This window comes from Diabrotica virgifera, chromosome 3 (genome assembly GCF_917563875.1).
Source record: "Diabrotica virgifera virgifera chromosome 3, PGI_DIABVI_V3a".
NCBI lineage: Eukaryota > Metazoa > Arthropoda > Insecta > Coleoptera > Chrysomelidae > Diabrotica > Diabrotica virgifera.
In genome coordinates this window covers 15519043-15535981 of record NC_065445.1, presented here as the reverse complement: position 1 = coordinate 15535981, position 16939 = coordinate 15519043, and the positions used below count along the sequence as shown (strand labels likewise).

At 32.6% G+C, this 16939-nt stretch overlaps 1 protein-coding gene across 1 annotated transcript; it reads right to left on the bottom strand.

The window, feature by feature from the left end:
- Positions 1–3131: 3131 nt before the first annotated feature.
- Positions 3132–16819, bottom strand: LOC114327153 (mitochondrial import receptor subunit TOM70-like). The gene is made up of 4 exons (XM_028275674.2): positions 16048–16819; positions 9603–9926; positions 6669–7137; positions 3132–3419 (listed from the first exon to the last, which is right to left on the bottom strand). Exons 1-4 carry the CDS (start codon positions 16718–16720, stop codon positions 3254–3256), a joined length of 1632 nt encoding a protein of 543 aa, XP_028131475.1. The 5' UTR covers positions 16721–16819; the 3' UTR covers positions 3132–3253.
- Positions 16820–16939: the final 120 nt, after the last annotated feature.

Genomic DNA, 16939 nt, shown 5'->3' with positions numbered 1-16939 from the left:
CTCCGTTTTCACCAATCACAGCGCACAGCCTATAACATGCTTCAGTCTTTGACGAAATTGCAACGTCTTTGAGTGTTATTAAGATTTTGTTACAATTAGTACGTATTTATTAAATTGATCGCCTTTGAATTGAAATAAATAGTTTTGGCTGTATTATCCTCTGTGGTATTTTAAAATGGAGATATTGAACATATTGAAGGAGAAGCTGATGCTTGTGATGAAATTTCAGATTTGATTGTTTAAAAATTTTTTGTGTTTGTAGCAAAATCAGAAATCTCCAAACTTAAATTGTAAATTACTTAAAATTTAATGTAAATAATTAAGTTTTTTTGCATAACTAAAGCCAATGTACAAATAAATATGAATAACAAAAAAAAATCAAACTTCAATAAAACGCTAAAATTTTATTAAAAAATTCTATTTCCTGAAAAATTTGTCAAAGTGGAGATTGCTGGTTTTGCTTTTAGACCCCTCAAGTGTCAAACTGACATCGTCCGATATAAGGTTAGGGTTCTTTTATTGCCTTTGTGAGCTGTGCCCATTTAGAGAACAATTCTTAAAATTAACGCCTAATTAAACCTACCATACAACAAGACCAATCAAGGATAGGGCAGGGAAAGTGAAGTTGGTGAAAAAATAAATTGTTGTTAAAATATAAACTAAATAAATAAAATATAATTTGAAAACAATAATTTGACATTATATTTAACCTACAAACCGGGTGTCCACTTACATTTTCCCCTTATTTTAACTACCTATAAATTCTAACCGGCTCAAGATAAAAGTATGCGGTTTTCGCTGAAATGTTTTATTTTAGTAAAAGTTTTGTCTGAATGGATTGAGTTTTTTATATCGCTTTAAATTACGGAAAAAAATTGCGGATTTTTGAAAAAAAACTTTGTTGACTTTTTTTTTAATGGAACACCCAGTATATTTTTTTGTAAATTGAAAGAACTGTCTTTCACCTATCCAGCGATATAAAGTTTTTTAAAATCGATTGTCAAATGACTAAGTAATTAATTTTTAAAATGAGAGGTGCAACGTGTATATCACATATCTAAATACACTGGGGTGCAAAATTAACCGGACACCTTAAAAATGGGTCATTTTTTATGTCTGGAATTTCCTAAACCTGTTGTTCGATTTAAGTGATTTTTTTAATATATTATAGCCTTATTCTTTACAATATCGCTGTAATAGTATTGTTGCTAAACAGTTAAATTGTCATTGTATACCGGTGTATCAATCAAACTGTGTTTTTTTTTTCTCAAAGTTCGCATCACCCTGTGGAACATTCTAGCATTTATAAAATACTGAAATTAAATTCCAACTATAGCCTCATGTTTTCTCAACATTTTGTTTTTTGATTCATTCGCTTACATTGTACCATAAAAAAGTTAGGTACTTTAACAACTGATGTTTTTCATCAATACAGGGTGTTTTAAATAAGTATGGCCAACTTTAAGGGGAAATTCTGCATAAAAAAATAATGAGAGTTTGCTTTATAAACGGAATATCCGCAAATGCTCCGTTTCCGAGATAGGGGGTGTTGAAATTTTTATTACAAAATGACGATTTATTTATTACTTTAAAACCGGTTGAGATATGCAAAAGAAATTTGGTCGGTTTTAAGACGTAGTTATTGCACATTTTTTGACATACAATTAAGTATTTAATATTCACCATTGACGCGCATGCGTGTAATATAACCGCTCATATTACCGGTATGCGCGCCAATGGTGAATATTAAATTCTTACTTGTATGTTAAAAAATGTACAATAACTACGTCTTAAAACCCACCAAATTTCATTTGCATATCTCAAGCGGATTTAAAGCAATAAATAAATCGTCAGTTTGTAAGAAAAATTTCAACACCCTCTATCTCAGAAACGAAGCATTTGCGGACATAGGCTTATAAAGCAAACTGTCTCATTACTTTTTCATGTAGAAATTTCCCCTAGAAGTTTGCCACACTTAGTTAAAAACACCCTATCTTCATGAAAAACATGGCTAGTTGATGTTGAGAAAACATGAATCTATAGTTCGGTTTTAATTTCAGTATTTTATAAATGCTAGAATATTCCACAGGGTGATGCGAAGTTTGAGAAAAAAACACAGTTTCATTGGTACACCCGGTATACAATAAAAATTTACCCGTTTAAACAATAATATTATTACAGCGATATTATTAACGAATAAGGCTATAACATATTAAAAAATCACTTAAATCGAACAACAGGTTTAGGAAATGACCGGACACCTCAAAAATTACCCATTTTTAAGGTGTCCGGTTAATTTTCCTCCTCAGTGTAACATAACTAAGCAAATTGATATTATGTTATGTGATTTCCACATTGCATCTCTCATTTTAAAAATTAATTGCTGTCATTTGACAACCGATTTTAAAAAACTTTATATCGCTGAATAGGTAAATAACCGTTCTTTAAATTTACAAAAAAAAATATACTGGGTGTTTCAATAAAAAAGTCAAACGTTTTTTTTTCAAATATTCGCCAGTTCTTATTTAAAAGCGATATAAAAAATTCAATCCATTTAAACAAAACTTTTACTAAAATAAAAAATTTCAGCGAAAACCGCATATTTCTATCTTGAGTCGTTTAGAAGTTATAGGCAGTTAAAATGGGGGAAAATATAACTGGACACCCGGTATTATAACAGACGTCAGTTACCATTTACCATCTGACCAAATGTAAGAATGACGTCATATATAACCGTCACTACTTCTAGCCAATAAAATTCTCGCTGTAATAGGAATGGCATGTCAAAAAAATCTGATTATTCCCTATATAGTTTTTCAAATTTAGAATATGGCAACAAGGGGAAAATTACGTGCATTCCTTATTGTTTGACTTTTAGTTTATGTCGGTGACGCTACATAAAAACATGGATCATATCCCAATCGGTAAGAGGAGTCCGACAGGGCAATACCTTATCGCCTAAACTGTTCTGAGAACTGTCAGATTTAACTAAAATGTCATGCAATGCAATAATAAGTGGAAACATCATGATATTATCTCTTTTCTGTATCATCTGTTAATATATCTCCCTGATATTATTACCCCCCTATCCATCATAAAATTTTTCCTTAAATAAGCTGAAAGACATAATATAGGTCTATCACAAACGTTTAATTTAGGAATGATCTGTATATACATTTAACAACAATATGCTTAACAATCTACTGTATCAACCACTACAAATGAAATTTTAACATGAAATTAATTCCAAGCATTATGACACTCCTTTCAAAATATCTGGTCCCAAACCCATCTTCGAGGCTATTTTGAGTTGTGAAGATGCCGCGTCTCTCAGTGAGAATAAATGCACCATTTCCATCTCCGACCTTGCCAGGGCGATGGCTTTGTTGAACAGTTCTATCGCGAGTACCAAATTACCTCTGAAAATAACAAATAAATGTATATTTAAATGAAATAAGACACAAATACGCACAAAATATAAAAAATACACGAAAAGTACACGAAAAATTCGAAATATACAAAAAATACACTAAATACAAGGCGATTCAGTGAAACGGTACGATTTGGCAACGCTGCCACGACAAAATAGAGGTGCCGCGGGTTTCCGACGTAAACGTGGTGAATATAAAGAGTGGGAAGTTTAGTTATCATAGAGACGTGAATTAATTACAATTATTCCAGATTAAATATCTTCCAGAGCCTGATTGAAAAGTTTCGGTAATATTGTCTCATTCTGTCTCACGCCTCTATTTATTTGTATAGTCGGTTCTAAACTCAGACGCAACTGGCTAGATATTTTAGTCGATATTTTGTTTTTTGCCAATTTTGCAAAATTTGGCAAAATTACTAACTATTTAGTGATTGTTAGCTATTTAGTAATTATTTTTTGCCAATTTTACTAAAATTGGCAAAATTACCGACTAAAATATCTAGAAAGTTGCGTCTGAGTTTAGCGAACAGACTATATTGGTTTTGCTCCTGCATATACTTTAATAATTGTTGTTTTGGCTTCCTTACAAATATTAGCTATTAGGTCTGTATATGTAGAGTGAGGCACTACTACCTCGGCAGCATAATAATTGAAGAATGGACCAACAACCAAGAGATAAGAGCGCGCATCGGAAAAACTAGATTAACCTTCAACCGTTTGGGGGCATTTTTCAAGAGCCACAATCTTTCTCTTGGTATAAAAGTAAGAATGCTGATATGCTACGTCTTCTCTGTCCTTTTTTATGATGTTGAATCATGGGCCTTGAACGAAGATATGTGCCAAAAATTGGAAGCATTTGAGATGTGGCTATATCGGAGAATTCTTAAAATCCCATGGACTCATCGGGTCACAAATGAGGAGGTCTGAGAAGAATGGGGAAGAACCGAGAGGTACTAACCACCACCAAATCTCGAAAGTTGGAATACTTTGGACACATTATGCGAAACGAATCCAGATATGCCCTCCTACAAGCAATCCTGCAAGGAAAAATATTTGGAAAGCGAGGTCCAGGAAGAACATCCTGGTTAAAGAACCCGAGAACCTGGTTCAACACAACATCTGTGCAGCTTTTCCGCGTTGCTGCAGATAAAGTGAAGATTGCCATGATGATCGCCAACATTCGTCACGGATAGGCACATCAAAAGGTCTGTATATTTGTGCTGAATTCTGCCGTTAATCAAAGAACTTTTCACTGCCCAATGTTCGACACTGTCGAAAGCCTTTTCGAAATCTATGAATGTTATATATGTGGTATTCATTTGATGGTTCTATAAGAATTTTCATACTTAATAAATGGTCACGTGTGCTGAATCGCTTTCTTGGTACTTTGTTCTTAGTTCCTTGAATTGAAATGGTAGAAAATAGAAATAGAAAAATATTAATAGGGAACTTACACATTTTTTTTATTAGATAATAATGTTCAGTTTTGTTTAAAAATGAGATTTCCAAAATTTCACTCTTCAAAAACTCATAATAACTTAGGAAATACATATTTAAAGTCTTCTACGGTATAAAATAGTTCAAACGGCCCGTGACGTCACATAGTTTTGCATTAGTTTTGATTATGGTTATATTTCGCTGTGTCTAGGTACACGCTAACGTGTACGCAAATAAAAAAGTTAGGTAGACGCGAATTAAACTTCATCAAGCCAGTGACGTCATTATTTAGCTTGCGCAGTGACTATACATTTTAGTACATGCTATTTTGATATGTTTAGTGTTTGTTTGATAGAAAAATATTTGTTAAGGGAAGGGAAGCGGAACTATTCAGATGTTTCAAACTTAATTGTAATAAATCAATGTATATATATGAAAGTATATATCTTGGTTAGCAAAATAATTATATGTAAGTGAATTATTATAATCAACTATTCTAAATGCAAAATAAGCCACAATTTAACTAAAAAAATAATTTTATTTACGTTTCGACGTCCAAATCGGATGTCATTGTAAATTAGTCAGATAGAAAATAAATTATTAGAAAAAATTTTTTACTAAGCAACAACATTTTTGTTTAATTTAATAATATTTTGTATTTTGACAACGACATCCGGTTTAGACGTCGAAACGTTAATAAAATCAATTTTTTAGTTAAATTGTGGCTTCGTTCTCATTTAGAATAGTTGATTACAAAAATTCCACAAGGATAATAGCTTCAAAACAAGTTAATTATTATTGTGAAAGCTTTAGGTCTTCCTTTTATTTTAATCTTGGACGGTAATACTATTTCATTTATAACTAAAAAAATATATATTAATTTATAGTCTCTTATCTTTTTCGTACTGTTTTAAAATGTTCTTAAACTCGTTAAAAGAACTAAATAATTGTCCACACTCCATAGTTAATTTAAAAACAAACTGAATAACTGAAAAAGAGAATAACATCATAGTACAAATAGATGGAGAAAAAACATACTCGTTCAAAAGAGCCACAGAAATTATTTACCTGGGAGCCAAAATAGATGAAAATGGTAATGAAGAAGGGGAGATAAAGGCAAGAATAGCTAAAGGAAATAAAAAATATGGAGCATTACGCACATTATTGAAATCCAAATACGTATCAAGAAAAACAAAAATAAGAATTTATAAGACTGTTATCAGACCTACGGTAACATACGCATACAAAACATGGGTGCTCAAAAAATCAGAAACAGACCTTTTAGAAAGATGGGAGAGAAAAATGCAAAGAGCAATATATAGAGGTGTGAAAATAGAAGGTCAGTGGAGAAGAAGAACCAATAAAGAACTGGAAGAACTATATCAAGAGCCAACGATCACGACGACGATCAAAGCACAGAGAATACGATACTTGGGGCACATCGAGAGAATGGAAAGTAAACGAATGACAAAAATGGTACTCTCACGAAGACCAATACAAGAGGAGGAAAGGCAGGCCAAGGAAAAGATGGAAGGACAGTGTGTATGAAGACTTGAAGAAAAGTAACATTGAGAGATGGAAACAACTAGCATTGGACAGGCGGAGATGGAGAGAGGTGGTGAAGGAGTTTATAAAAAGACTGAAGTGTAATTAAATAAAATTTATAAGTTTTATAAGTTATGTAAGTTATATTAAGTTATTTATTATATTATTTATGTAATCAGAAATGTAAACATTTTAACCCTAGGTCTACAAAGCCTCTCTTGCGCTTAATAAATAAAAAATAATAAATATACTTTACCTTTGTACTTCCACCGTTCCAAGCGTTTCATAAGCAAATTCAGACTTATCATCGACTTTTACAGCCTCCTTCATTAGTTCCACAGCATTTTCAATTTCTCCCTTCCACTGCAACAACAAAAGCCCCCTATGTACATAAATAGAAGCGTTATGTGGATCGATTTCCATGGCGGTTTGATAAAGTTTCTCGGCTTCGTGAAACTCTTGTTTTTCAGTTTTCACTTGTGCGAATAAAACGTAGGTTTCCGCACAATTCGGGAAACGCTCAATTGCCATACGGAAATCGTGCATTGTTTGCATGAGGAGCGTTACATCTTTGACTTGCATTGCGTAACGATAGTCTGCGTAGCATTTTTGTACGACTGCGACTGCAAAATCTGGATTCAAGGCCACCGCCTTTTCAAAGTCTTTTCTGGCGTCTTCTATTTGCTCCATTAACAGTTTTACTTGGCCCCTGTGATGGAATACATCTAAAAATAATATAACTTGGTATATTGTGTGACTGACCAGATTAATATGGTGAATATAATATAACGAGCGATCCACAATTATTGGGATCAAAGCTATCTGTGCAAAAAATTACATATGTCTTGTTTTAATCTGAAAGACCATCGGACTGTGACGTCACGGCCAACTTCGGCTATATTCAGTGTTGTTATGATCACTTTTCCAAACAAAGAATACAGATTGAAAACACATTGAAAAGATACCCAATCTCAAGACCTTTTAATTTGTATAAAGTTAAAATTTTGCTTCCTCTTCTACGTTTTATGTTCAATTATAGTGTTTTTTAAGTTGACGTACGTACACTGACAAGTATCTGTGAAAGTTGACGTAAACTGGAAAGTATATCTGATTAATAATACTGTATAGCTATCTCTGTCATTCAGAGTCACCTATGGTGATAATAATTTTGGATCACATGTTAGTTAAAACTAGTCAAGTAGATACAGAGTGGCCAGTCTAAAACGAAACAGCACTAAGTCAGGGTAAGACTCACCTTAACATTTTTTAACACGTTAACGGATAGTGTGTCAAACGGCGTAACAGCAAGTGTTGTGACACTATATGAATTTTGCAAAGTAGAATAGGGCGATTGTTGAATTTCTTTTAGCACTTTTAGTATATGGAAACAATGAGTTTTTTTAACATTTTTTGTAAACATCTGGACGACGACCATGTATGTCGTGTCACATTTCATATGCATCTATAGATGTATTTTGTAGATGCACAATTCGTTATTTAAAAAATGTCGTCTATAGACGTTATGTCACATAACATCAATGGAAATTAGACGTCTATAGACGTTCTGTCCGTCAACGTGTTAATGGGAATGGGAGTCAAATAAGACATGGCTTGAAAACCCTGTACATTAGTCTTTATATTTTTAAATTCGGTCCAGTACTTCAGTCAGTTGATTTATTAAAAAAAATACATTTTAAAATTAATATTTTTAGCTGGTTACTTCTTTCTGAGTTCACCAAATGATGAAATTGATAACCTTCAACGTCCATACGATGATAAAGGTTCGTTAGAAACTTTTTCCTCATTTCGAAGCATTTATGAGCGAACAATCCAGAGGAGACAAATCTGGAGACAGAGGTAGTCATTTGATGCTGCCTCCCCTCCCAATCTAATGCAGTGGGTACGAGAAAGCATAAAGTGCTATTTCAACAATGTAGAGATATAAACTGCCATACCTATGCATGCTTCATCGATTACCATAAAGTATTGAATACAGTAAAGCATGGCAATCTGATGAAGAATATTCCAAGTTGTGTGGTTTCATTAAACATGGTTTGAAGTATACCGATTGACGATTATTACTCCAGCTGCCACAGGCAAAATTGCAAAAATTTACAAACTGATATTAAAAATTATTTAATGAAAATTTAGGGAGTAATTTTCAACTTCAAAATAAAGATTTTGATGAAGTAATAGAAGATCTTTTTAGTCCACAGCGCAAGAAAGAATGCATAGACGAATAATTATACGAAAATTGAAAAAAAAAGATACTTTCTACATGAATTAAATAAAATAAACAAAGATTGTACAAATAATTTTACATTAGGATAATTAAGATGTTTTTAATTATATTTAAATATTTTAATTCTTTTAATTAATATTCCCGACCTTAATTTCCTGAATTTGAGAGATAAAGAAAATTATTATTATTGACGTTATCACACAACTTTTTCTTTACAAAAATCAGAATGCCATCTCTCACATCCAAAATGTGGTCATTTTTTCACAGATCCGCCCTGGTTTAATAATACTGATTCATTTTTAAAAACCTTGTTTATCATTAACGCAATGCATATTTACATACTAGAAATGATAAGAAATTTATTTTAATAATAGTGTAATTAATTTTCTTGGAGCGATTAAAATAAAAATAGAATTTTGTCATAAACATGACATATTATTATAATCCATTGTTTTTCAGATATGATTAATATTATGGTTATGGTATATTTCAGATAAACATTTATATGTTTTTACTTTTTATATGATAGGTTTTTATATCCCGATATATCTAATTTTTAATTACCTGATACCCCCTCTGTAGCTCAGTGGTAAGAGAGCCTACCTTTGGATCCAAAGATTGTGAGTTCGAATACCAGCTGGGTAGAAAATTTTTTTCTTTATTAAAAATTAATAAATCGCCTTACACCACTATGTGGTAAAAAGGTTTTTTTGAAAATATAGCAGTACTCACCGGAGCGACCATAGAAGTTCGGGTATAATTACTGTCTGTAAAGACAATGAAGTCTACTTTTACTAAGTAACGAGCCATTTACTCGAGTAAGACAATTTACTAAGTAACGAGCCTTTTACTTAACACACACTACATATTACACTATAATCTGATTGTGAAATTTACTGTCAATGGTCTTAGTTGTTGAGGCATTTAAGCTAAATAAAAAAAAATTACCTGATACTTCAGGACCTAATTCAGCAGCTGCTTCAAAATCAGCAAGACAATCCTGGATTTTTTCTGTCTGCATGTAAATTGAAGACCTCTTTATAAGAGAATTTACCTTGATGAGAAGATCTGCTTCTTTCGAGTCTATTATAAATGTAAGGTCTTCCAAAGCCTCTTTGAACTGACCAGTGAGGAAATAAAACGATGCTCTAAGAGATAAGGCTTCAAATTTGTACTGTGATTCTGACTCACTAAGATTCAGCTCTTCTGTGCATGCTGATATAACTTCATCATACCTTTCAGTAGCAAAAGCTAATTTTGCTTTCAAAAAACCTGAAATATGATACCTGATTAAAAGTTGATGTAAAAATTAAATTTCAATATACAGAAAATATTTATAGTTAGTATTACAAAATTAGCGAGAGATACTAACAGAAATACTAACATTATGTTTCCACTTAATAGACAAAGATCAAAATCACATTTTCTCTGGGAGTGGGACATTCGCAGACAACACTGCTATTTTTGCCAAGCATGACAATCCTAAGCAACCCAATATCTCCAAGAGCATCAAATCTCGCTTGAAATATGGCTGAATAAATGGAAGCTTAAGGTAAATGAAACAAAATCATCCCATAAACATTCACTCTCTGGACAGAAACCTGCCCACCAGTAACTATCAATCAAATAAGTAAAATACCACAAAGTAATCAAGTCAAATATCTAGGGCTTCACTTTGACAGTAAACTCAACTGGAAACACCATATACAAAGAAAAGAACATGACTTGACCTAAAAAAAAACCAAAGAACTTTACTGGCTCATGGGAAGAATATCCCAACTTTCAATAGAAAATGTATTGCTAATATATAAAGAAGTGAGAAAGCCAATCTGGACTTATGGCATTGAACTGTGGGGCTGTTCTAGCAAATCCAATACCGTGATTATTCAGAGGGCACAATCTAAGATACTTTGAGCAATAGTTAATGCACTAGTATCTATCAAACCAAACTATACACACTGGCCAAAAAATTCCATATGTAAACAAAGTCATTTGAGAAAACAGCAAAAAACAAACACCACAACAAACTAGAAGACGGTCCTAATTCATTACTGCATCCACTACTCCAACCTGTCCACAATAGAAGACTCAGAAGAAGCTGGCCATCCGACCTAAAAGGCAACTGAGGAAACATCGCTGGATGTTTACCTCTCTACTCCACCACACATACAATAATAAATTTACTATATTATGTTGTACAACCAACAAATTGACTTATAGATGTATTATATCCGATTGTCAATAAAGGGAGATAAAAAAGATATTTCTCCCTAGTCTCCCCTCCACATTGTGCAACAATGTCCACAGTGAAGCATTATACTGACATTATAACAATGTTTAAAATAAGATGTCTCATTTATTTGAGAAATATCTACTGGGTGTGACAATAAAAATTCAATATGCTGACAATTTAAAATTCAATATGCCAACCACTGCAGAAAGGGTACAGATAATAAAATGGTACTTTGTACATTCAATGGTACATACAGTACTGTGCGAATTAATGTGAACAAACAGAATTAATTTGTAAATATGATTTATTTAGTCCACCAGTTTTGTTTTTGTCATACAGTCAAATTTTTGCAGTTTAGCCTTACATACTGCCCACAAATTTTTAATAGAATTAAGGTCAGGTGAACTCCCAGGCCAATCAAGAAGGGTAATATTATTCTCCTTGAAGTATTTCATCATAACCTTCGATACATGGCACGGAGCTGAATCTTGTTGAAAAATTGCAGTCCCTTCGGCCTGTACTTTGTCAAGCTCTATAGCTAAGCGTTGCCCTAGCATGGCTTTGTACTTTTCACTGTTCATCATACCTTCAATAGGAATAAGAGTGCCAGTTCCCGAGTATGAAAAACAGCCCCAGAACATTTTTTTGGTGGGATGTTTAACTGTTTGGTTAATATGGCTAGCTGAAAGTGACTCATTGGCTGCCTTTCGTACGAATTTTGATTGCTGGCCCTGCACTAGGAAGTGGGTTTCATCAGAAAATAACACTTTTCTCCAATCTTCTGCACTCTAATGAGCATATTTTTTGCCCAATTTAGTCTTTTTTTCATCATAGGCGCTGTCAGAAGTTGTTTCTTCTGCGGTCTCATGGCTCTTCTCCCTCCTTCTAAGAGACGTCTGCGTACCGTTGAGTCATGAATTTTTTTCCAGCCTTTTCTAAATCTTGCTGGAGGTCATAACTTGTTTTTCTGGGATGAAGTTTGCTATCATGCAAAAGAATAGACACAGAATAGGCACAGCAGGTATGCCAACAATGAAAACTGAATTTTGATCTCTGTTCACATTAATTCGCACAATACTGTGCAATGGTACTTTCTACATTCTGTACAAGAAACTTTTAAATTATTTATTACAGCTTTTCAAAATAAGTAATATCTGTAGAAATAAACTGTATTGACCATTATTTATCAATTTGAAAAGTTTTGCTGTACTAATGGCAGATGTAGAAACTTCAGCCAATCAGATCAATCTCGTGAAAAGAAAATCAATCAAGAATGAGAAATTAAAGAACCCCAGGTCTGTGCATTGGCTGAAGTGATGCCTTAAAGTAGACAAATTGCTGATAAAGTTTACTTGAATGAAAAAACAGTAAGGAATATTGTGAAAAGAAACAACTACCATCATTATTAAAGTGCAGACTTCTCATATATTTCTTGACAATCATTTTAAAGCCAATCTTATCTGCTTGACTGAAAGAAATAATGAAACGGAAGAGATGACAATGATGTGGCAATGTGAGCAGTAGTGTTGCCATGCCAGGTCCGATTTGTTTTTATCGGTACATAAGCAAAAACAAATCGGGATTTAGGGTTGTAGATCGGGACAAATAAACAACAATAGTCAGTAAATGACCGTTTTGGAGTGTAATTTTCAGAGTCAACTCCGAATTGCATGAAAATCTGGTGTTAGGTTCTATTTACTGTCTTCTTCAAAGTTGAACTTGTACCGTTGGTTGCTTTTACTTGGGGATGACAGTTACAGTTAACTCTTCTCGGAAGTAAAAAAACGCGCGTTTAAAGTAAGTCCCAAAATGAATCAAGTGACTAACAACTTTTGTTCGATATAATTTTTAAACTAATTTTTCAAGTAATTTTATCGAAAAAAATATTCTTAGCAAAAATGTAGCTTTTAAAAAAGCAAAAATGTAGCTTTTAAAAAAGCAAAAAGAAATTGTATGTTCAGAAAGTCTATAAAACCAGTAAAAGCAAAGTTGTAGCTTATCAAAAATACATCCTTATTCGTCAAATTCCAAATCGAATTTTAAATTAAAAATTCAAAATAATTAAAAAAAAATTAAAACTAAGCGAGTTACGCTCAAAATAAAGTTGGCCCCTTTTTTTGGTAAAAAAAATCGTGAGAATCTCCCCATATTTAGCACCATAAATAAAATTAATTGTCACTGCTTTATCATTTACTTTATATGTGTATTGTTTATACGATCTGTAAGGCTTACCGGTTGGGAGTGCTTAGTTTTGAAAAAATTGGTTTGATAGTAAAAAAAAAATTCCTGAAATATTGTAAAATGCCTTTTTTCAAAATAATTTAAAAGTATTAGGGATACCTACTAAAAATCTCAAGGAGTAAAAAGTAGGTAGGTTTTGCTTTTATAAATATAATATTGTTCAAAAGCTATATTTTATAAATATGATACATTTATAAATATGATAGATTCATTTTGTTTTTCTGTAAGACAAAAATTGGTTAAAATATGGCTGTTCATATTTTGCATACATTTGTGAGTAGTGACTGGTTCAGGTCCTTTTAACCTTTCGTTACTCGCGCCAACTTTTTGTGATCGGATACTCGCGCACGGTGCAGGAGACCGGGCCCAAAAATATGGGTCAGCAGTGTTTTAAAATTATTTTTTTTTGCAAAATTGTGTACGATTAAATTATTTAATGAATATATGATCATATAATTTTGTAGATATGCGTTTGTGTTCACATTATATTACTTTAATCAAAAATTTAATAATTTTCATTGTTATCCATTTATATGTATATACAAAAACTTTGGAAGTGAAAAAAAAATTGAATATGGTTAAATTTGTTTACTAAGAACTTTAGATCTTAATTCAATACACAAAAAAATTAAAAATAAAGAGTAATTGTAGTAACAAAAAAAGTTATAAAAATTAATTAACGTTTTTAAAACATGAAATACACAATGGTGTCACATTCATTGGAACAATGGTGTTCCAAACACAGATATTTTGAGCATATTTGGCAGTAAAACTTTGTTTTTCTATTTTTCTTCCAATCACAAACAGCACAGCGATCTGAAGTTCCTGGTGTTACGACTGGTACTTGTTCTGTTGGTAAACCACATATCTCCCTAAACCTCATTCTGATGGTTCTGGGTAAGTTATATATTTATATTTATATATATAAATATAAATAAACTAATCTATAAACATTGAAAATAAGGAAAAGATCTTAAATTACCTTACTAATTAAAAATATCGATGTGTGATCCAAACACAAAAATTGGTGCACAAATACTCGCACACGGTGTACGGGACCGTGTTGCGTAATAACAAAAGGACAGTACTATTTTTTACACTGCGAACTGACTTTACCCACAGTTGATTGACCACTGAATGGGTATACGAAGTAGCCATTCAAAATCCCCACTACAAGCAGAGTTACAGGAATTTTTTTACAGGCCCGGTCTCCCACACCGTGTGCGAGTAACGGAGGGTTAATCATGTAAAAAATACATAAGTAAAGTAAATTGTTTGTAAAGCGGTAACAATTAATTTCATTTGGGGTGCTAAGTAGGGGGAGACTTTCACGATTTTTTTACCAAAAAAAAAGGAGTCAACTTGATTTTGAGCATAACTCGCTTAGTTTTGATGCTAGAAACTTTTTTAAAACATAAAAATAAACCTTTATTAAGAAAGTCTTAATTGGTTTTTCCCGAAAAGTGCTTCATTTTTTGGTTATTTCACGTTGAAATATTTGATTTGGAATTTGACGAATAAGAATGTATTTTTCATGAGCTACAACTGTGCTTTTGCTGGGTCTATAGACTTTACGAGTTCACAATTTTTTTCATCTTTTTATACTATGCTACATTTTTGCTAAGAATATTACATTGGAACCTGCTTAATTCGAACTTCCATAATTCGAATTTTTATTTTGGTCCCTAGCATTTCCTATATAAGTAATGGTAAAAAGTCGTGAATAATTCGAATTATATTTTGGATAATTCGAACTTTTCTGCTATCTTTTCTGAATATCTTAGAATCTTTTGTCATTACTGAGAAGCTAAATTCTAAAAGGAGCAAAAAATTTCGGATATATTTTGGATAATTCGAACTTTTCTGCTATCTTTTCTGAATATCTTAGAATCTTTTGTCATTACTGAGAAGCTAAATTCTAAAAGGAGCAAAAAATTTCGGATCTGTTTGAAAAAAAATAAAGTCGTTCTTTTTTATAGCTTGCAAATGTTTTAATTGGTATTTTTGGCCGAATTTTGTTAGCCCATTTTTTTAGGTTGACAAAACTCAGGCAAGAATAGGAACAAAAACATTTCCAAGCAATAAAAATGATCAACTACTGTTTTTTTGCTGATCAACTACAGATATTTACCATTTGCAGATGTTTTTGTAGCTAATCCTTGTTTTTGTAGATTTATTTTTTAATTCGAATTTTTTTAACGGTCCCCTGAGATTCGAATTATCCACGTTTCACTGTATTTCGATCAAATACTTACTTTTTGAGATATTTGTGAAAATCGCGAGAAGAAGTGATTTTTTTGTTGAAAAATAAACATTTTCAATCGTAAATATCTCAAAAAGTTAAAATTCCATAGAACTAAAATTGCTTAGAATTAGTCAATTTATCCATCTCCGGACTTATTTTAAACGCGCGGATTTTCACCCCTGACTGGGGGTTACTGTCACCCCCAGAGTAAAAGCAACCAACGGCACAAGCCGTCCAAATTTTCATGCAATTCGGAGTTGATCCTGAAAATTACATGGTATTGCTGTATTTCCTGGTATCACTGGACTACAAGGTGTTTCTATAATATGTATTTAATCCTATTATAATAATAATCCGACAAAAATTCAAAAAAAAATCGTAGATTAAGTAAATTATTTATTTTTTATTAAAATTCTATTTTTATTCGATTTGACCGCTTTTAGGAGTGCCTTGTTTTTATAACATAGTTATAAAATTCACTGCAAGTCCTCCTGAAATTGGTTTTCGTGAGTGAAAATCGGGACATTTAGTGTCCTGATCAGGTACAAATCAGTACACGTCCCCAGCCCCCTGAAAATTGAGACGTTCTGCGCAAATCGGGACACCTGGTAACGCTAGTGAGCAGCTTCTAGATATACCTCCATGATAGAACTCTAGAAAGATCATTAACTTACCTTTTAAGTCACCTAGTCCTAGTGGTTCAGATATTTCTTGTAACTTTTTAAATACTGGATCTTCAGAGAACGAAGAAAAATATGTCTTAATAAAACTACGCGAGGGTATTACAGGTATTCTATTTTTTATAGCTTCTGCTGCATTTTGTTTACCCAATTCCTTTAATACCCTATCAGCCATAAGCATGGTAGCTTGATTTTGAAAATTCTGTAATAAGCATACTGTGGTAATGTCATCCAATGCATTTACCCAATCTTTCAGCATTTCCTCAGCCTTGGCTCTTCTGAAAAGTGCTTTTTCATATCTATTATTAAGTTCAATCGCTTTTGTGCAATCCGATATGACTGAACTCCATTTTTTTAGCTGTTCATATGCAGCAGCACGATTTTGATAGTATGTAGCAAGATCTAATTTGTGTTCTTCCGGTATTGTCTCTATTGCACTATTATAACAGGCGATAGCCTCATCATACTTGCCCCTTTTGAAAAATTCGTTGCCTTGTGTCTTATACTTTTGTGCTTCTTGAAATGGGGTATTTTCCTTATCATTTTCAATTGCAGCATTAAGTGTCTGCAACGTTTCTTTCTTGCTGGCTCTTAAATACCAATAAGCTAAACCCAAAGCACCGGCTGCTCCGAGACCAAAAGCAATTTGCCATTTTAATGATGGCATTATTCTTAATTTTATAAGTTAATCATATAAAATAAATATAATGATCATAATGTGTGACAGACCATGCCCCGCGCACTCTAGTAAAAAAATGTAAATGTAATCGTATTGTATTTGGTTTCTTTCCAATTTGTGCGAGGCGCTGATTTCAGCATCGTGATTGGTGGAACATGACTTTTGACAAATCCTGCGCTGTGAGTGTCGGTTACGACCATTGATGAC